General features: G+C 39.1%; 1 protein-coding gene across 1 annotated transcript in view; it reads right to left on the bottom strand.

The window, feature by feature from the left end:
- Positions 1 to 1,406: 1,406 nt before the first annotated feature.
- TMED10 (transmembrane p24 trafficking protein 10) overlaps positions 1,407 to 23,305 on the bottom strand; it is a 49,609-nt gene continuing 27,710 nt past the window's right edge. Inside the window, exons 3-5 of the mRNA XM_068542322.1 lie at positions 21,012 to 21,085; positions 5,035 to 5,161; positions 1,407 to 4,598 (exon numbers count right to left, since the gene is read on the bottom strand). Of these exons, the coding sequence (XP_068398423.1) occupies positions 4,477 to 4,598; positions 5,035 to 5,161; positions 21,012 to 21,085 (323 nt within the window). The 3' untranslated portion in view covers positions 1,407 to 4,476. The remainder of the gene's footprint in view (positions 4,599 to 5,034; positions 5,162 to 21,011; positions 21,086 to 23,305) is intronic.

The following is a 23,305-nucleotide window of genomic DNA, read 5'->3' as shown; positions in this document are numbered from 1 at the left end:
CTGTATAGCACAGGGAACTCTACTCAATACTCTGTAATGACATATATGGGAATAGAAGCTAAAAAAGAATGGATATATGTACGGGTATAACTGATTAACTTTGTTGTACAGCAGAAAAACACAATATTGTAAATCAACCATACTCCAATAAAAATTATTAAAAAAATAAAAGAAAATAAATTTCAACTGTTTTTTTTTACTTTTTAAATGTGGTACTAGAAAAATTCATATTATTCATGGGGCTCATGCTATATGAGATACCATTGTAGCAGACTGAATAGCTAATAATTTGTAGAACATGTACAACCATTTAACATATATACTGTTGAGACAATTAAATTTACATTCACTTACACATTTTGCTGAATTCATTCATTATTTATGTTCTCTAAAATATCAGTAAGAAATAAGACATTTTTGATGTTAAAGTATTTACACTTAAATGTTGGGAACCACTACTTTATAAACTACAGATTCACTGACATAATTTATTAACTGTTTTTGGGGGGAATGGAGGTAGAGGGTAAATAAGAGGCCAGATAGTCAATGTGTAAATCACTTCAGGTTGACTCTTAAAAAGAAGCTTTATGGGGTTTCCTTGGTGGCGCAGTGGTTAAGAACCTGCCTGCCAATGCAGGGCACACGGGTTCGAGCCCTGGTCCGGGAAGATCCCACATGCTGCGGAGCAACTAAGCCCGTGTGCCACAACTACTGAGCCTGTGTGCCGCAACTACTGAAGCCCGCGTGCCTAGAGCCTGTGCTCCGCAACAAGAGAAGCCACCATGAGAAGCCCATGCACCGCAACCAAGAGTAGCCCCCTCTCGCCACAAACAGAGAAAGGCTGCGCGCAGCAACGAAGACCCAATGCAGCCAAAACTAAAAATAAAACTAAAAATTAAAAAAAAAAAGAAGCTTTATGGAAAAGATTCAACTGCAAGTAAAAGGAACGGAGAAAATGGCCTTTACCTGCTGGAGTGGGGTTTTGCATAGATGTGATGGGTCAAAAAAGCAAGTCTTGGGGGGGGTTCTAAATTGGGAGGGGTATTTTAAGAATTGAGGGAAAGGGAGAAGACCCTCTGTAGGAATAATTCCACTAGCAGTTTCTAAAACAGAGAAGCTACAGAGAATTCCTGGCTTACAGAACCCTATTTGATCTTTCTGAACATGTATAATTAAGTATTATTATTTTAATATAGATATTATACACAGTTTATACATTTATATATAAAGTATAATAAACTTTTACTAGCTCACATAAACTTTATCCATCTGGAGTAAATTACAAACATTTTTTTCTCTAATTCGTCACATATAATTTGCCATACTTTAATACTGAGGAATATGGAGGAATTATTGCCAATCCAGACAAAGAGATACTCAAGAGTAACAGAAAAATACACCTAAAATAGTTTCTGCTAGCCTTTATTTGAGAAAATTTACACAAAAATCCCCAATCCAACATTTACAAGTGAATCTGTATAAATCCATAAATCCCACATGCCTCTTTCCATTAAACAAACAGAAAAACAGCTTATGACAGGGGTTTATGACAATGGTATAACAAAGCTTACTTAAAACTATCATTTTCATCAATAATTTACAGGCTTTGTTGAATAACAGGTTCAAAAATGGAGGAAAGCAGATAACATATTCGTTTTTAAAGCTGATTTGCTCTTGCACTAGTCTTTTATCAAAGGCAAATAATTTTACTTTTTAGATAAAATCAAATTGTGATATCAATGAACTTTAAACCAAAAGCACAAATTCCAAGTTTGTAGTCTTGGCATGAGTAAAAGGAAAGGACAGGAAAGAATTTCAGTTTCACAAAGTCACATTTGGGAACAAAACATCAGCAAAATAAAACATTTTCCTCTCCTATCTTCTTCTTTGACATTTTGTCAGAACAGAAGACTATAACCAACTGAGTAGCTTTCATTGTTTCTAAAAAGGGGAACGGCACCAGTCAGAAATATGAAAGAGTTTCTTGTTAGGCTAATGGTACAGAACAGTATTTCACCTTTAAACGTCTAAGGATGGATCTTAACTCACAAATTTGGTTATTCTCTTCCCTGCTTGGATGTATCCTCTGTTGTTTAGTATATGTAATACCACAGATAGACTTTCTCAACATCTGCTGCCCTTATGGTGAGATTTGGCTGCCAGGTTCTCAGAAACAGTATCTATCAATTCTTAACAGCAGATGGCAATGTTGCACAAATTAATGAAAGAACTACTTTTATGCCACACCAGAGGAATGGATACAGGGAGTCAAAAGAGGGGGAAAAAAGGCTTTTGGGTTCACAATAGCTGGAACATTTACAGAACAGCCTAAGAGTTTAACAACATAACTCACTCCCTCTTTCCCCTTTGTACTTTATCCAGGTCATGACAGCACCGTTCTCTGTTAATTCCAACATGCTGCTTCTTAACTGCAAGCTGCAGAGCCCTAAGTCCTGTAATGCTTGTCACTGCGATGGGACAAGCCCTGTAACAGTCAGTAGGGTTAAAAAAAAAGAGATTACAGAAAGGACAAACTCCCACCCACTTTATTGGGAGAAGTGGGGAAAACATCAAGTGATGTTATTTTTCACTGTTGTTTATGAACATGGTCATTCGTGTCCACACTTTCTCTTATTTACCTTAGTATTGGCCTTTAGGCACCTCATATTCCCAAAGTGATTATTGGATTTGCTTTTATAACATACATTTTCAGGTATTTACTCGATTCATGATCCTTCCAGATGTGTTACTTTTTAATACTTCATATGTCCTAATTCTCTAGATGGAATACATAAGAACAGAAATTAAGTCAGTGACTTGCCATGTAAAGTCTTCATAAATTTTACTTATTTTTTTCCTTTGTAGAAGTTATGTTAAAAATTTAAGCAACCACATAACTGACAAAGGACTTGTATCTAGGATATATAAGGACTCCTCAAACTCAATAGTATAAATCAACTATACTTCAATTAAAAAAAAAAATCTCAGTAGTAAAAAGAACACACAATCTAATCATAAAATGGGCAAAGGAACAGATATTTCACCGAGGAAGATATACAGATGGCAAATAAACACATGAAAGGATGTTCAACACCATTTACTAATAGGAAAATGCAAATTAAAACCACAATGAATATCATTACACATGCCTCTCAGAATGACTAAAAAAATTTAAAAAAAAATAGCAAATACTGGTAAGGATGTGGAGAAACTGGATTGGTCATACATTGCTAGTGGGAACGTAAAATGACACAGTCATTCCGAAAAAAGAGCAGGACAGTTTCTTACAAAAATAAACATGTATTTACCATATAACCCAGCAACTGCTCTATTGGGCACTTATCCCGGAGAAATGAAAATTTATGTTCACATAAAAACCTGTACATGAATGTTCACAGCAGCTTTATTAGTAATGGCCCAAAACTGAAAACAACAGCGATGTCCTTCAGTGGGTGACTGGTTAAACTGTGGTACATCCACACCATGAAGTGCTAATGAGCAATAAAGAGGAACAAACTAGTGATATATGCAACAACTTGGATGGATTTCAAGGGCACTATGCTGAGTGAAAAAAGTCAATCTCAAAAGGTTATATACTATGTGATTCCATTTATATAACATTCTTGAAATGACAAAATTAGAGAGATGGAGAACAGATTAGTGGTGCCAGAGGTTGGGGCTTGGGGTTAAGGAAGGAGGTGACTGTGGCTATAAAAGGGTACCCCAAGGGATCCATGTGATGGAACGGTTCTGCATCTTGTGGTGGTGGTCACACATCCACACATGTGATAAAACTGCGTGGAACTAAACACACATAAATACACAAAAAGAAAAAGTTCAAGCGGCTGAGCACAAGTATTTTAATTCTCTAAAATGAAATTTTCTTTAAGAGTAATCTACAGTTCAAAGCTCAGTTCTATGAGGTGTCACATCCATTACACTTTCAAGAGACATAAAATTATGAAAGGGTATCACCAGAAGCTATCTAAACATTTCAGCTAAGGGTCAAGAGAAAGTTAATAGTGTTGTCACACAGAAATCCAAAGAGGACAATCAGAATGAAACAAGTTCAACATGGTCATACAAATGTTGGTATAAGAACTAGAGTGGAAGCCCAAGCTAGTGAGCAAGTGGGAGAAGGAAAGAAAACATGGTTCAAACAGATCATACGAGGAAACCCAGTACAAATGCTGGCTTTGGCATTATCTAGGTAACCCCTATTTTTTGTCATAGGTGACTCTGATAATAGTCTTATTGTTGCAAAACCAGTCCAAATCCTACCAAGTTAAAAAGAAGTCCCTCTTTGACTTATTGGGTGTAGGTGGTAACCCACGTCCTCCCACACCAAAAGACATCAGTTCTAGCAAGAAAGCGCCAACGTGCCTTGATGGTGCTGCTGGTAGGATGCCTTAGGCCACGCACATCCCAGCGATGTTCTGCTGGCTAAGATACAAGGTGGGAGGAGACTGGGCTTTATTACTCAATCAACTTCTTGGCCTTGAAGAAGCGACGCAGGTAGAAGACCTGCCAGGTGGCTAGACCAATGAGGCAGAACATTGAAAAGATGCTGAAGTACAGGACCCGAGTGTTTGTGGACTCTAAAAAAAAAAACAAAAGCAGTGTAAATGTAATGAAGTGAGGCTCAGTAGGCTAAAACGGCCAGGGGGAAAAGGCAATTAATTAGCTTCACTCTGCCCCTAGGCCTTACAGTGGGACTTCAGATAAGTTTTTTTCTTAAATTTTTATTATTCTATACATAAATGTTAAAAATTACAAAGATTAGTACTATTAGTTTGATACACTAAAAGCTGACTGAGAATATGGTCAACTGCTTATCACAGAAAAAACTGCTATTCCCTTGAAAATCTAACAAGGCTCATTTACCTGTAGAGCAACAACACTGAAGTAAGCAATTATCCTTCCACACAACTCCCTTTGGCAAAACTGAGAAAAAGGTACACCAGAATTTAAAGTTTGGGGATCTATCTCCTTTAGGGTGCACGTACTGAGAAACAAGAGCTTCCCTCCCCTCACCATTGGTATCACGCATCTCTTCCTCTCGCTTCTTCATATAGGCAAAATCATTAACAATGGATTCTGAAAGGTCTTCTAGGCGTCGTAGCTCTACCTCCAAAGGTTTGAGCTTCTCAACTTTTGCAATCTGGAAAAGAAAGGAATTATGAACACACTCCCTGAAAAAGCTGCTCCAGTCAAGAACACAACATAACAGAGGAGTCTTTTTAAAAGTTTCGCCAAACTTAAAATTTCTTCTGTCATCATTCTAACACATTTTAAAATTTGGGCTTCTTCCCTTCCCTACTGTCTATATGTTTCCATCTCAGACTTTTTTTATACTTTAATTTTGATTAAAACCTCCTTAGTAGTCCTATAATATGGTAGCCTATAAAATAAGATATATTATTTTTCCAAGATTTCTGACTTTAATAAAGCATTTTACTTTGCCTTTCCACTTTTGTCTAAGAAATAAGCAATATTATTAGCATAAGTGTGAGCGCCATAGTATTAGTCAAATGTGGTTTTGAGAAGAAAACACACCAAATTCCCAATAGGGAATGCACAGGAATGAGAGAGTACATATAACTATAACATTAAGATAGTAACTCAAGATGCAAAATTAGAGAATTCTGGTTTGCTCATTTAAATCCCACAACAGCTTTAAGGTTTGTAACAGAGCTCTAGAACCCAGATGAATCCTAGCTCTCTGCTTAAAAAAAAAAAAAAAAAAAAAAAAATTGCACTGCGTGTTTTTTTGTTTTTGTTTTTTAACATCTTTATTGGAGTATAACTGCTTTACAATGTTGTGTTAGCTTCTGCTGTATAACAAAGTGAATCAGCTATATGTATACATATATCCCCATATCCCCACGTGTTTTTAAATTACATAGCCAGTTATCAAAATAAATCTCCAAGGACATCGCTGTGTGCTAAGGAATGAAGGGTATGAGAAATAAACTGTCTTCCTTTTTCACCCCAGACCACTGTTAAACCTCCAAGAGTATCTAGTAACTAAAGGCATATATGATCAGAGAGAGGATTTCATTATTCTATTTGTTTTTTCTTTACCAATCTTAGATTATGATTTGTATTAAAATGGGGATATAACACCAGAGTTTTCCAGATCTTAAAACTCATATACCAGTTGCTCTTAAATTTTTTTCCACAGAGAACTCTTCAAAAAATATTTCTACATCTGCTTCTTTACTCCCTATACATTCTCTATATAACTCCCTACTTTTTCTTCTCTTCTGTCCAATTCACCTTCCTTGTTCTTTTTCTCTGTTAAATGTTAATAGCAGTTAATGTGGGATGAATGGGAATAGTTTGAGGGTGTTCTTGTGTTCTCTTCACTAAACTATATTCTTCATTGAACCTGTGAAGAACAAGACAAAGTTATTTAAAATAAAAGAAAACTAAAAACTGCTGTTAAGATAGGGATATAAAAATTGAGTTTATATTTAAGGTACCTAAAATATGGTGATGGATTTGTAATGATCTACCTAAGTTTTCTTTCACTGGATGTACATTTTCTTACAATTGTAAAATGTTGAATACAGTTAATAGCTTGACTGACAGCTAGCTACAGAACAGAATAAAGCTAACTGGGTATAAGATTTACAATGGTTAGTTAATACACTGAGCTAACACTCTTAGCTGAATACCTAAACACCAGGTTTTGCCATTAACCTACAATATATATCTGTTAATTGATTTCATATAGAGGTGCAGAGCATAGAAATCCCCCCAGGAAAAAGATACAAGACATATATGATAAGCTGAACCTTAGGCTGTTTAACATTTTCCCTCCTGGTATATGCTTTCCCCTCCAAAGCTTCTTGAATGAGATAGTATGAAGGCAACAGCATGATACATCTTTAGAGATAAGTGCTTTAAGGCTCCTTAAATAGAAACTTATAAAAGGAACTGGAAGTGAAACTATGGCTGTACCCTCTCTCTGCCAGCTGAAAATAATATTCTTAAAAATTACTTTGACGACTACTTCTAACTCCCCACCTTTTTTTTGGTTAAATGACAATAGCCCAAAGGCCTAAAACCCCAAAAAGGAGCTTGGAATGAAAATAAATTTGGTACTGAGAATAGCCTTTGTAGAATATAGTCCCCCAAACCTGTTCCCAATCCTTTTCCTTTCCGGTGTTTCATTTATTTTTTAGCTGTACAAGAAACATATAAATATGTCCCCTTACTAAAGAATTTAAATTATTCAGAAGCAAAGGAAACAAAAACAAAAGGCCCATCTTCATAGCTCCTCGATCCCCACATCCACACATTTCTTCCCAGAGGTGGTTATGAACTTGGTGTACATCTTTCTAGACCTTGTCAGAAGATAACACACTACTTACGCCTTTGTATGTATATAAATGTACATAGGAAAATATAATTAAAAACATACTTATAAATGCGCTCATAATGTATATGTTGTTCTATGGCTTCCTTCTTTTCATTTAATAAAATCTTTCCAAACACTTCAGTGCTTGTAGATTCACCTCATACTTCTTAACTGCTACATAGTATTCCATATGGCATAGGGGCCACTGTTTACTTGATCATTCAATTTCCTAACCCCTTTTCTAGTATAGGACCTACTCTAGACTCCAAACTTCTATTCATAACATATCATCCAAGTCGATTTCATTTTCTCAATGAAATCCCTACTCAATCCTGTCCTTAATTCAGTAAATTATTTGCAGACTTCTTGAGTGGGATGAAGGTCTCTTTCCCTAAAAAACATCTCTGCCTGATAACTACCTTTATTCTTGATATTAGTTTAAAATCTAGCAAACTTAAAGAATTGCCAAAAGACTAAAACAATATTGAAAACCAACTTGCTATTTCAACCATCTAACACATCATGGATACTCAGTGGAAATAACAAAAATAATGAATATATTTCTACATTTAATCTAAACCTAGAAATCAAAACAAATGTAAAAAGGTTTTTCTGTTTTGTTTTTTAACATTTTAATACCCTAACAATGTTTTTTTGAGTGCTTATTATGTGCAAGGCACCAAGATAAATTATCATCTCTGCTCCTAAGAAGCTCAGTCTCGTGGAGAGGCTCACCTAAAAAGCTACAACCATAATATAAAGCACTATGTATTAACTTCTACAACAAAGGTACACATTGGAAGTGGAATGGAAAGAAAGTAGCATGAACTTAATTACAATTGGAAGAATAAAGGAAAGCTTAACAGGAAGTAGGGGAGTTGGGTCATACAAGTTGTACGGGATTTTAAGAGATGGGAGAGACAGATATGGGAAGAAAGTGCAGGCCCTGCTTAGGAGGCCATGAGTAGCCTAGATATAAGTAGGCAGATGTACGCGTGTGTGCGTGCACGCGTGCTTGGGGGTGGGTGGTGGGTAATAGCAAATATAAGGCTCAAAAGTTAGGCTGGAGCTAAATTGAGGATGAGGATGAAGAAGGTAATATAATGAATTAGACCTATTACTATATACCCAGAATGTGATCCGTATTTTATATCTTGTACTCTCACTTAATCCTCATAACATAATCCTATATATGGTGAATATTATTATTCCTAAATTTCTCAGATGAGGAAATTAAGGCTCAGTGTTAAATAACTTGCCCAAGGTCTCAGAGCTTGGTTGAGCTAGAATTGCAATCCGAGTTTATATTTTATTCTGTAGGTACAAAAATTTGGTGAAGAAAACCAGATGACTAGACTAAGTTTTGTCCGGATCAAAAGTGAAGTGAATGAGCTATAGTAGGCCACAAAGATCTGGGTAAGTTGTCCAGGTTATCAGTCAAACTTCATAGGTTTCATACTGCATTACTCTAATTTTTATAACTAATAGAATAAAATTTTAAAACAAATTATCCTAAGTATTTTAAAGTAGACCCTCTTCGCTTGCCCAGGACTAAGCATTCAAAGAGTATCATCAAGGGACTTCCCTGGTGGTCCAGTGGTTAAGAATGCGCCTTCCAATGCAGGGGACGCGGGTTCAATCCCTGGTTGGGGAACTAAGATCCCACACGCTGCGGGGCAACTAAGCCCGTGCACCACAACTACTGAGCCTGCGCACCACAACTAGAGAGCCCACGTGCTGCAACTACCGAGCCCATGCACTCTGGAGCCTGCACACAACTAGAGAGAAGCCTGAGCGTCACAACGAAGATCCCACGTGCTGCAACTAAGACTCAATGCAGCCAAATAAATAATTAATAAGAAGAAGAAGAAAAGAAGAGTATCATCAAGACTTTACATCAGTCAGTACAAAAAGCTAACAAGAAAACCTCTATCAATATCCCCACTGACTGTTGTTCTGCTATTCAAAACATCTGATTCAATGTTCAAAGCGTCTGTAAGAATGTGAAATTATACATTTCACGAAGGCAGGCCATTATTCTAGTCTACTTTTCTCTTCCACGGTTGGAAGGATGATGTGTGTTTTGCCAACAGTCTGATAAAAGCAAACCCTATCTGACAATGTGTACCATAGGTTCTCCACTAGGAGGTAGCATTCCCCTTGTAGACTGCATTTAACCATTAAATAATCAAAAATATCAGAGCTACAAGAGACTTCATTTTACAAATGAGGAAACTCATGATTCCATAAAGTTATTCAGTCCTTTGAGGGGAAGACCAAGACCAGCAGTACCACGGTCTCTTGACTCCCTACCCAGGGTCACCAAAGCATTTATTTAGCATCAAAACTGCAAAGCGGGCTTCCCTGGTGGCGCAGTGGTTGAGAATCTGCCTGCCAATGCAGGGGACACGGGTTCGAGCCCTGGTCTGGGAAGATCCCACATGCCGCGGAGCAACTAGGCCCGTGAGCCACAACTACTGAGCGAGCCACAACTACTGAGCCTGCGCGTCTGGAGTCTGTGCTCCGCAACAAGAGAGACCGCAATAGTGAGAGGCCCGCGCACCGCGATGAAGAGTGGCCCCCGCTTGCCCCAACTAGAGAAAGCCCTTGCACAGAAACGAAGACCCAACACAGCCAAAAATAAATAAATTAATAAATTAATTTTAAACAACAACAACAACAACAAAACAACTGCAAAGCTCTGCTGTAAAATGTAAGCAAAAATGAATCCCTGACTTCCAAAAGCATACACACTCAGTGTATCCAAATCGTACCTATCTTTCCAGCCTTAACCATGAAGCAAGCCTCCTTTAACCACTACTGTTAACACTGATTCCCTCTTCCCTAATGCCCTACAACACTTAGACTGTGTCACACAATTAACACTCAATCATATATTGTCATATTCACATTGTTTTTGCTTTTTATCCTTTTCCCCCACACTAGTTTGGATCTTGAACTCAACAGAATTAGAATGATATATACTTTGTGTAGTCCCACATGCCTGATACATGGTACACACTTGTAGCTAACCCATTAGGTCCATTCTATGCCTTCTTTAAGGAGCCAACTTTCTCATAGCAGATATGTGCTGCTGGTCCCCTGAAGCACACACTCCCTGTATGTTAAGAGCACTCTGCATTTACTTTCACTCAGCATTCATCTTCACCAGGCCCACTGCCTAGGAAAAAGTTCTCTCTACCACAATATCTATCACTCTTCATCTGTAATGGTAGGTACTGTTTGGAAAAGCTTTCCCTGTGTATCTACGACACCTCCAAAATAACTGTAAAATTACTCTTCTTAAACCATATCCAAATCTTCCATTCCTCTAATGACGATGTGAATCTAAAGAGTTCAGAGTTCTATGTAATTGTACCAAGGAAAGGTATTAAATCTGAAAGACTGCTTCTTAAAACACACATGTGAAACCAGCCTCTAGAGAATCACTAGATTCTTTCCCTTGGTGGAACACTGAGAAACTCAAGAGAGAAGCTTCTTGAGGAGAGCCAGATTCAGACAAATGACTCTGTTATCTCCACACCCCACTCCACAGCCCCTGCAAATTTTAGAAGCATAGCAATAAAAGTGGAGACCATCCAGTCTAACACAATCAAGATAATGAAGACAGTTGTACACCCAAAGGCAAGTCTACTTATGCATGGGGGCATGTGAATCACAGGCTTCTTCAATGAAGGTCAAAAGGTCAACAATGTGCCAAAATAAGTCCAGCTAATACTGCCAACCTTAGGGCTAAATGAATGAAATTTAGAAAGATCCTATTTACTCTGTCATAGCCATTTGGCAGTTTCTAGAAAGGGTAGGAGAAGGGAACTAAAATCTACTGAACTGATCACCTATGTGTCAGGTGCCTCCCATGTTATTTCATTTAACTTATGTCAAGAAAAGGATTTTGGATCAAGTATATAAAACCAGAGTTCCTCCTTCATGAGGGCGTTCAGAGAAACAGAACCTTTGGAAAGCCTTCAGCTGTTGCTCCAACAACTGCAACTGTGTTTTTGGTGTATTTGTTGGTAGCAAATGGCATACTAATAGAACCCCTAGGCAAAACATGACTTTAGCTGAGTTGAAAATGCTGACATCCAAGCAAGAGGGGACATACACAGCCCAAGAGTTAGAGGGTATGTCAGACAGCTCCATCTTGGTGGGATAATTGCCTTCATTCCCACAACTGTAAGATTAGACAGAAAGTCCCTCCAAACCGCTGTTCTAGTTCACAGACCACAAACTAAAAAGAAATGGCTCAATTCACATACTGATTCTACAAAAATGCCACCCTCTGAGGGGCAAATGCCACCCTCTGATAGTGGTGAGAGGTCCTTAAAATACAACGGAGGGAATCAGAAGTGCTTTATTTCTGAGGAAATACACATTCTTTCTCTTTAAAGAATGCAAACTACAAGACTATGCTTCTTTACAAAATGGCAACCATTCTGCCTTCAAATAATGTCACCTTACATTTGTATCATGTTTACATAGCAATTCACATGCATTAACTAATCCTCCATAACAATTTAGTAGGTAGTGTGGTACTCTGTCCAGCTATTTAGACAGCGATTACTACTGAATCTTACAGGACCACATGGGATTTCGGAATTAGGAAGTCTGCAAATGTGAGGGAGAGCTGTGATGTGAAAAAAACATTAAAAGAAATGTGCCACCTTCCTGAATCTAAATACTGATGCTGAAGGGCTGCAATCCTCTGGAGATAAAGTCTCTCCCTTGCCTCAAGGGCCTTAAATTAAATGCCTCAAAACCTCTACATATGCTCACTGCTCTCTGGTAATTAACCACTCAACAAGTGCTTCTACTATCTATGTTCTTGTCACAGGCATTAGCCCAGAGACAACTAATAGCTATTTCTGAGCAAGGTTTAAGGCAGCCTAGCCACAGACTGAGAAAAGGGCTAGTCTTTGGCCTGTGTAATAACCACTTGTCCTTCTCTGTCTCAGTCTAATCTGCTTTTTGGGGGGTGGGGGAGTGGGGAGGTAGACCACCGAAGAAAGCAGTGGGAGGAGTTTCTTGGTTAAGAAAGAGAATTTAGAGTTGTGTTGCAACCATGTGCGTAAAGAAAGGCTTAGGACATGCCAGACTTCCGAAGCAGGAAGCAGGCAAAGGAAGCACTGTGGTTTCCTTTCTGCTAGGGATTCCCCTCTTGGGTAAGTAAAAGGTCATGAAAGATAAAGGCCCTTTCCCAGTGTCAACAAAGTCCAAGGATGATGGAAATTCCAGGAGGTATGGGGATTCTAAAATGCCACATGGGGGGGGGGGGGGCGGAGTCAAGATGGCAGTGTGGGAAGATGTGGAGTCTGCGTCTCCCCACAACTAGGGCGCCTGCAGGATGCTGGTGGGAGACCTCCACGCCCAAGGTGATGGGAGGAAACCCCAAGTTAACTGGTGGGATGTGGGGGGACTGAGAGGGGAGGAGAAGTGGAGGCCAGATAGGACCAGCGCTTCTGAGGGGTGGCTGAGGGTGGGAGGGTTTCCCATGCCTGCAGGGACCCTTGGGGGCTCGGATCGGGGGGAGCATGCTATCCCCTGCCCAATCGGCCGGAGAAGTCTGCCTGGCTCTCGGGCTGGGTCCTACGCCCTCAGAGGCCCCCTTGGGGCCGCGTGGGTCCTGGGGGCATAGGAGGGAGGCCAAGGAGATCAGGAGAGGCGGGTGGGAGGGGGCCCTCTGGGATGGCCCTGCCCACTTGAGCCCGGAGACCTGCTGAGCTCCCAGGTGGGGTCCCCCACCCTCTGAGCCCCTTCTGTTCCTTGAGCCTAAGCCCCACCCCTAAGCATAAGTCCTAAGCATAGGTCCCACCCACCACCCAAACCCAGCCCCTGCTTAGGTCCCGCCCTCCACAGCCAAGGCCTTTTCCACCTTTTATTTTTTTTCCTCTCCTCCTCTTTCTTACTACTGTGGTTCTGTTTTACCTTCTGGTTGTTGTTTCATCTATATTTTTATTTTTATATTCTTTCTAACATATCTGCTAGTTTCCTAGTCTAATTTTATTTTTTTCTTTGTTATCGTTCTCCCCCTCCCCCCTTTTTTTGCCGCTCCGCGTAGCTTGCAGGATCTTGGTTCACGAGCCAAGGGTCAGGCCAAAGCTCCTGTGGTGGGAACTCCAAGACCGAACCACCAAACTAACAGAGAACCTCAGACCCCAGGGAATATTCATCGGAGTGAGGTCTCCCAGAGGTCCTCATCTCAGCACCAAGACCCAACTCTACCCAACAGTGTACAAACTCCAGTGCTGAAAGCCTCAAGCCAAACAACCAGTAAGACAGGAACACAATCCCACTCATCAAAAAAAAAAAAGGAAACAGCAAAAAAATATGTCACAGATGAATGATCAAGGTAGAAGCCTAAAAGATCAAATAAATGAAGAGGAAATAGGCAATCTATCTGAAAAAGAATTCAGAGTAATGATAGTAAAGATGATCCAGGATCTTGGAAATAAGATGGAAGCACCGATTGAGAAAATACAAGAAATGTTTAACAGAGACCTAGAAGAACTAAAGAACAAACAGAGTTGAACAACACAATAACTGAAATGAAAAATACAGTAGAAGGAATCAATAACAGAATAACTGAGGCAGAAGAACGAATAAGCGAGCTGGAAGACATAATCGTGGAAATAACTGCCGAGGGGCAGAATAAAGAAAAAAGAATGAAAAGAACTGAAGACAATCTCAGAGACCTCTGGGACAACACTAAATGCAACAACATTCGAATTATAGGGGTCCCAGAAGAAGAAGAGAAAAAGAAAAGGTCTGAGAAAATATCTGAAGAGATTACAGTGGAAAACTTCCCTAACATGGGAAAGGAAATAGTCACCAAGTCCAGGAAGCAGACAGTCCCATCCAGGATAAACCCCAGGAGAAACAGACCAAGACACATATTAATCAAACTAACAAAAATTAAATTCAAAGAAAAAATGTTAAAAGCAGCGAGGGAAAAACAAAAAATAACATACAAAGGACACCCCATATCAGCTGTTATCAGCTGACTTTTCAGCAGAAACTCTGCAGGCCAGAAGGGAGTGGCAGGATATACTTAAAGTGATGAAAGAGAAAAACCTACAACCAAGATTACTCTACCCAGCAAGGATCTCATTCAGATTCTACGGAGAAATCAAAAGCTTTTCAGACAAGCAAAAGCTAAGAGAATTCAGCATCACCAAACCAGCTTTACAACAAATGCTAAAGAAACTTCTCTAGGTGGGAAACACAGAGAAGAAAAAGACCCACAAAAACAAACCAAACAAACCCAGAACAATTAGGAAAATGGTAATAGGAACATACATATCAATAATAACCTTGAATGTAAAATGGATTAAATGCCTCAACCAAAAGACACAAACTGGCCGAATGGATACAAAAACAAGACCCATATATATGCTGTCAACAAGAGACCCACTTCAGACCAAGGGACACATACAGACTGAAAATGAAGGGGTGGAAAAAGATATTCCATGCAAATGGAAATCAAAAGAAAGCTGGAGTAGCAATACTCGTATCAGATAAAATAGACTTTAAAATAAAGACTGTTACAAGAGATAAGGAAGGACACTACATAATGATCAAGGGATCAATCCAAGAAGAAGATATAACAATTATAAATGTTTATGCACCCAACATAGGAGCACCTCAATATATAAGGCAAATGCTAACAACCATGAAAGGGGAAACTGACAGTAACACAATAATAGCAGGGGACTTTAACACCCCACTTATACCAATGGACAGATCATCCAAACAGAAAATAAATAAGGAAACACAAGCTTTAAATGACACAACAGACCAGATAGATTTCATTGATATTTATAGAACATTCCACCCGAAAGTGGCAGAATACACTTTCTTCTCAAGTGCACACAGATTATTCTGCAGGATAGATCACATCTTGGGTCACAAATCAAGCCTTGGAAAATTTAAGAAAACTGAAATCGTATCAAGCATCTTTTCTGACCACAATGCCATGAGACTGGAAATCAATTACAGGAAAAAAACTGTAAAAAACACAAATACAGGGATTTCCTGGTGGCGCAGTGGTTAAGAATCCGCCTGCCAATGCAGGAGACACGGGTTCGAGCCCTGGTCCAGGAAGATCCCACATGCCGTGGAGCAATTAAGCCCGTGTGCCACAACTACTGAGCCTGCGCTCTAGAGCCCGTGAGCCACAACTACTGAGCCCTCGTGCCACAACTACTGAAGCCTGCCTGTGCTCCGCAACAAGAGAAGCCACCACAATGAGAAGCCCGCACACTGCAACGAAGAGTAGCCCCTGCTCGCTGCAACTAGAGAAAGCCTGCACACAGCAACAAAGACCCAATGCAGCCAAAAAAAAAAAAACAAAAAAAAAAACCCACAAATACATGGGAGGCTATACAGTGCACTACTAAACAACCAAGAGATCACAGAAGAAATCAAAGAAGAAATAAAAAAATACCTAGAAACAAATGACAATGAAAACACGACAACCTAAAACCTATGGGATGCAGCAGAAGCAGTTCTAAGAGGGAAGTTTATCGCAATTCAATCTCACCTCAAGAAACAAGAGAAATCGCATATAAACAATCTAACCCTACACCTAAAGCAACTAGAGAAAGAAGAACAAAGAAAACCCAAAGTCAGTAGAAGGAAAGAAATCATAAAGATCAGAGCAGAAATAAATAAAATAGAAACGAAGAAAACAACAGCAAAGATCAATAAAACTAAAAACTGGTTCTTTGAGAAGATAAGCAAAATGGATAAACCCTTAGCCAGACTCATCAAGAAAAAAAGGGAGAGGACACAAATGAATAAAATTAGAAATGAAAAAGGAGAAATCACAACCGACACTGCAGAAATACAAAGGATTATAAGAAACTACTGCAAACAACTATATGCCAATAAAATGGACAACTACGAAGAAATGGACAAATTCTTGGAAAGGTGCAATTTTCCAAGACTGAACCAGGAAGAATTAGAAAATATAAACAGACTTATCACAAGCAATGAAATTGAAACTGTAATTTTTTGTTGTTGTTTATTTATTTATTTTTTCTTATTAGTCATCCATTTTATACACATCAGTGTATACATGTCAATCCCAATCTCCCAATTGAAACTGTAATTAAAAATCTTCCAACAAACAAAAGTCCAGGACCAGATGGCTTCACAGGCAAATTCTATCAAACATTTAGAGAAGAGCTAACACCGATCCTTCTCAAACTCTTCCAAAAAATTGCAGAGGGAGGAACACTCCCAAATCCATTCTACGAAGCCACCATCACCCTGATACCAAGACCAGAAAAAGATATCACAAAAAAAGAAAATTGGAGACCAATATCACTGATGAACAGAGATGCAAAATTCCTGAACAAAATACTAGCAAACAGAATCCAACAACATATCAAATGGATCATACACCATGATCAAGTGGGATTTATCCCAGGGATGCAAGGATTCTTCAATATACGCAAATCAATGTGATACACCACATTAACAAATTAAGGAATAAAAACCATATGATCATCTCAATAGATGCAGAAAAAGCTTTTGACAAAATTCAACACCCATTTATGATAAAAACTCTTCAGAAAATGGGCATAGAGGGAACCTACCTCAACATAATAAAGGCCTTATATGACAAATCCACAGCAAACATCATACTCAATGGTGAAAAACTGAAAGCATTTCCACTAAGATCAGGAACAAGACAAGGGTGTCCACTCTCGCCACTCTTACTCAACATAGTTTTGGAAATCCTAGCCACGGCAATCAGAGAAGAAAAAGAAATAAAAGGAATACAGACTGGAAAAGAAGAAGTAAAACTGTTACTATTTGCAGATGACATGATACTATACATAGAAAATCCTAAAGATGCCACCAGAAAACTACTAGAACTAATCAATGAATTTGGTAAGGTTGCAGGATACAAAATTAATGCACAGAAATCTCTTGCATTCCTATACACTAACAACAAAAAATCAGAAAGAGAAATTAAGGAAACAATCCCATTTACCATCACAACAAAAAGAATAAAATACCTAGGAATAAACCTATCTAAGGAGGTGAAAGACGTGCAGTCAGAAAACTATCAAACACTGATGAAAGAAATCAAAGATGACATAAACAGATGAAGAGATATACAATGTTCCTGGATTGGAAGACTCAATATTGTGGAAATGACTATACTACCCAAAGCAACCTACAGATTCAATGCAATCCCTATCAAATTACCAGTGGCATTCTTCACAGAATTAGAAAAAAATTTTTACAATTCATATGGAAACACACAAGACCCCGAATAGCTAAAGCAATCTTGAGAAAGAAAAATGGAGCTGGAGGAATCAGGCTCCCCAACTTCAAACTATACTACAAAGCTACAGTATTCAAGACAGTATGAACCGGTTTGCAGGGCAGAAATAGAGACACAGATATAGAGAACAAACGTATGGACACCAAGGGGGGAAAGTGGCGGGTGTGGTGGTGGTGGTGGTGTGATGAATTGGGAGACTGGGATTGACATATATACACTAATATGTATAAAATGGATAACTAATAAGAATCTGCTGTATTAAAAAAAAAAAAAGACAGTATGGTACTGGCACGAAAACAGAAATATAGATCAATGGTACAAGATAGAAAGCCCAGAGATAAACCCACGCACATATGGCCACCTAATTTACGACAAAGGAGGCAAGAACATACAATGGAGAAAAGACAGCCTCTTCGATAACTGGTGCTGGGAAAACTGGACCGCTACATGTAAAAGAATGAATTTAGAACACTACCTAACACCATACACAAAAATAAACTCAAAATGGAATAAAGACCTAAATGTAAGACCAGACACTATAAAACTTTTAGAAGAAAACATAGGAAAAACACTCTTTGACATAAACCACAGCAAGGTCTTTTTTGACCCACCTCCTAGAGTAATGCAAATAAAAACAAAAATAGACAAATGGGACCTAATGAAACTTAAAAGCTTTTGCACAGCAAAGGAAACCATAAACAAGACGAAAAGACAACCCTCAGAATGGCAGAAAATATGTGCAAATGAAACAACGGACAAAGGATTAATCTCCAAAATATACAAACAGCAAATGGAGCTCAATATCAAAAAAACAAACAATCCAATTAAAAAATGGGTGGAAGACCTAAATAGACATTTCACCAAAGAAGACATACAGATGGCCAAGAGGCACATGAAAAGATGCTCAACATCACTAATTATTAGAGAAATGCAAATCAAAACTACAATGAGGTATCACCTCACAACGGTCAGAACGGCCAGCATCAAAAAAACCTACAAACAATAAATGCTGGAAAGGGTGTGGTAAAAAGGGAACCCTCCTGCACTGTTGGTGGGAATGTAAATTGATACAACCACTATGGCGAACAGTATGGAGGTTTTTTAAAAAACTAAAAATAGAACTACCATATGACCCAGCAATCCCACTACTGGGCATATACCCTAAGAAAACCATAATTCAAAAAAAGACATGTAACACAATGTTCGTTGCAGCACTATTTACAATAGCCAGGACACGGAAGCAACCTAAATGTGCATCGACAGATGAATGGATAAAGAAGATGTGGCACATATATACAATGGAATATTACTCAGCCATAAAAGAAATGAAACTGAGTTATTTGTAGTGAGGTGGATGGACCTAGAGTCTGTCATACAGAGTGAAGTTAAGTCAGAAAGAGAAAAACAAATACCGTATGCTAACGCATATATACGGAATCTAAAAAAAAATGGTACTAATGAACCTAGTGGCAGGGCAGGAATAAAGACGTAGACATAGAGAATGGACTTGAGGACACGGGGTGGAGGGGGAAGCTGGGGCGAAGTGAGAGTAGCATCGACATATATACACTACCGAATGTAAAATAGCTAGTGGGAAGCAGTTAGTTGCATAGCACAGGGAGATCATCTCGGTTTTGCAATGACCTAGAGGGGCGGGATAGGGAGGGTGGGAGGGAGGCTCAAGAGGGTGGGGACATGGGGATGTATGTGTGCATGTGGCTGATTCACTCTGTTGTGCGACAGAGGCTAGTGCAGTATTGTCAAGCAGCTATACTCCAATAAAGATATATTAAAAAAATAATTTAAAAAAATGCCATACGATAGTGACGTCCACATCATTCTATACGTAAACTCACAATAATACCATCTGTTTTAGAGAAAAACAAGCTATGTCTAATAGCCAATCTGAGGTTGAGAATATAGCAGCAGTACTCAAAAACTGAAAATCATTTTACCTATTCTTCTACCGCATGATAATACAACATTTTTCTTAGTGTTTTATACCGTACAACAGTGCTTTAACTTACATGCTCTTATTTAGATATAATTAGGATTCTTGGATTTTTCAGTTTACTCTTAAGTTCATCAAACAAAGAAGCTCTTGCTTTATTTCTTTTACTTAAACTAGCCTGGAGACAGAAACAAGCAAATCAAAGTCTCACTAGGAATTGTCTTCCATTCACAACTGCATCACTTGCTCCTGTTTATTCCCTACAAATAACTCAGTCTAGTTTTGTTCAATTGAACACACACATGAACTAGGAAAAAAGAGGAAAGACCTGGAAAGCTGCAATCATTGTACTACTACTTCCTGTTGTAGAACCAGCCAGTCGCTTCCAATCTTCCATTTTAGGATATTTCCCTTCCAAGTTCTGACCAAAGATAGAACAACTTCTCCTGTTTCATCATTCCTAGAAAATTCTCTTAAATCACTTAAAACAACTTTCCTTTGTTTATTCAGTTTACATTCTTCAAAAGCCATTTACATTTCCTGTACCCCACCTCTTCTTCATGCCTTCAGGTACTGCTGTAAAAAGACTGATCTCGGTACAAACACTCTTATCTTTCTGTAAAGATCAATCCTCCAGTCTTAAATAGTTCTTGTGGTTTTTCAAAGGTGCTCTTCATTTGAAGAACCATTTTGTGCTGCCCCCAGAGTCTCTCACAATAATTGAGATTAAAAGGGCTTGGTCTCCCTTCCCCTAATTCTATGCACACTTCCACCTCCCTACCACCCAAATAAATGCCTATTTTTATTCTCTACAATACTTCCTGTCAGCAAAACTCCTAGTCTCTTGCAGTTTTTTCTTCCATCTTGCTCTCTCTTTGAAAAACTTGAAATTATTTTAACTAAAAGCTACTTTTGATTATTGTGTTTCTCAAAGACAGCACAACTGTTCAAGTCTAAAACAGCACTGAATCTATGCCCTAGCTATATATATAGCTGTCAGTCTGGGAATAAAAGCCATAGGAATTTTTTTAAAAATCACTTTTCTTAACCTTGAACATTAACATAAGTGAATTCCAGCTTTTAAAAATTGTAAATATATATCTGGTTTCAGACACCTCAAGAGCACTAATGGCATAGGCTTGAGTTTTATCACACCAACATTTCTATGGGACAGTTGGTCCAGTCATTTGGCTGACAGCACAGCCAGAATTATTGTTCAAGGCTGTTAACACAACTTTTTATATCAAGCTGGTTATCACATGACTGCTGAGAAAACCACAGCCTTCTGGGCAAAGCACAGCCTGTTGGCCTGACTAGGTCACAGAAACCTCACAGAACAGCAAGCTACTGCCTCTACTGGCTGTTACAGCAGGACGTACCTCTTCGTAATTTTTCGCCTCCACTCCATGCTTCATGTCTAGGATCACAAGTTGGTCAGGTATCCGCCCTGTTCCTGAGAAAGAAATCAAAGGATTCATTGTGCGGAATATTTAAAATTCCGGGAAATCACCCACCCACCCTCCCTCTCCCTAAGCCCTACCCTCTCAATAGAGGGAAACAGCGGCAACTCCTCCCCCTACTCAGCTGCAGAAAATTCCTGGCTCTGGCTAAAAATCACAAGCATTCCAGACAAAGCCTCTATCTGTGTGGGGTGCCAGAAAGTGACAAGAACATGCTGCTGGCAAACATCTCTGAGGGAGCAGGACACAAGATAATGCAGCTGGTACTACAGAGGAACAGAACAGGGGAAGAGAAAACACACAGGCTCACTGGATTAGGAAATAAAAGTCACAACAGCATACAACTGAGTGGCCTATAGACCAATAGGTCGTGGGCACCAACTTAGGCTGCAAAGGCACATTGCCACATCTGAAAAGGTTGACCTGTGAAATTTTGAGAGAAGGATTACTGGGTATATGCTAAGCTTGAATTTACTTAATACAAATATGAGTACTGAAAAGTACACAGGATTTGTCTACTATTCCACTTATTTCAAACATTTTGGTCAATGTAAGGCCATTTCCATAGGTAAATAAAATGTTATGGGACTATTCCCACAAAGCCTTTAGAAGAGCCCAAGAAGAAACTTAACAGTAAGAGTAAAATTCTCAGGGATACTTCTTACAAACAGAAAAGTCTATTTGGGATAGTAGGACCAACAGAGCAATGTTCATATTAGAAAAGATAATCTGATTCAGCTTGATCAAAAGGAATCCTATTCTTAAATCATCAAGTAGGAGAAAGGGAAAGATTCAAAAGAGGCCCAGAAAACTGCTCAGTCTCAATCTCCTGGAATTCACCTGATTACTTGTATAATTAAAAACTGCCTGCATGAAATAAGGAGTTTTGGGAAATACTGCCAGTTAAGCATCGTGGTTCCTGAGACCATAAGCCATAGAGAATGGTACTGTACCCTGAGAAACACTGGAGATTTTCTGAAATGTCAGTTCAAAAACTACTCATTGAGAACTCACAAGGTGCTAGAACCGTGCTGGAGATTGCAATCTCTGCCTTCAAATAATTCTATGGGCATCTAAGACATAAATATGCATACCAGCTACAGTGAAAATGCAAAGCATATAAAACTTTAAGGAAAAAACAAAAATGGTTCAGGCAATCCCAGCTATGGAGCAAAGGTTAGAAGAGGGAAGAGATTAGTTGTGGACAGACTTCACTTGAGAGGTAGCACCTGACGGCAGACAAAGTATCTGGACAGAAGGGAACACATGAACAAAGACTCAGCTATTGAAAGGATTGTGGCATGTTTAAAAGACAGTAAAGAAGTTCTTTTGGATAGACTAGAAAGATCAATTTGAAAGCAATAAAATAAGACTGAATAGGTAGGATCAAGAAACTAAGCCAAGGACTTCCCTGGTGGCGCAGTGGTTAAGCATCCGCCTGCCAATGCAGGGGACACCGGTTCGAGCCCTGGTCTGGGAAGATCCCACATGCCGCGGAGCAACTAAGCCCGTGCGCCCCAACTACTGAAGCCCACGTGCCTAGAGCCCGTGCTCTGCAACAAAGAGAAGCCACCACAATGAGAAGCCTGCACACGCAACAAAGGGCAGCCCCCGTCTGCTGCAACTAGAGAAAGCCCGCATGCAGCAATGGAAACCCAATGCAGCCAAAAATAAATAAATACATTTATTAAAAAAAAAGAAAAAGAAAGAAACTAAGCCAAGTCACAGATACCTTCTGAGCATTAAACCAATTAGGTTTCCAAAACAAAAGAAAGCAAAACAAAAAGTGACACCCAGAGAGGTCTCTTCTCCCAAATCCAATGTGCAATCCTGATCACAGCACTGCCCATAAGAGATTCAATGCAAATATTTGTTTCTCCTTCCTCACTTAAAAAGTTGTGAAATCCAAGCAGCTCACAGCTCCGCCTGGTCCGAATGATCAAGATATTCTCTTCCTAACAGACTCTTCCCACTATCTCTGTTTGCCACAGCACAGCTTTAGCATTATTCAAACACGAATGAAACCACAAAACCACAGACCATCTGAGTCCAGACCATACAATTTCTTGCACAGAACAGCCAGCCTATCCCCATAGCTGACATCATGACCATAAAGGGTCTCCCTTGTAAAAAGACCCTTTGAAATTTCTCTCTGCATTTGCCTGACAAATAGACAATCTTTTAAAAGGTGCTCCAAAGACTACAAGGTATCA

This window comes from Eschrichtius robustus, chromosome 1 (assembly GCF_028021215.1).
Source record: "Eschrichtius robustus isolate mEscRob2 chromosome 1, mEscRob2.pri, whole genome shotgun sequence".
In the NCBI taxonomy this organism is placed as follows: Eukaryota; Metazoa; Chordata; class Mammalia; order Artiodactyla; family Eschrichtiidae; genus Eschrichtius; species Eschrichtius robustus.
The sequence above is the reverse complement of the archived record's forward strand: the minus strand, read 5'-3'. Positions and strand labels throughout refer to the sequence as shown.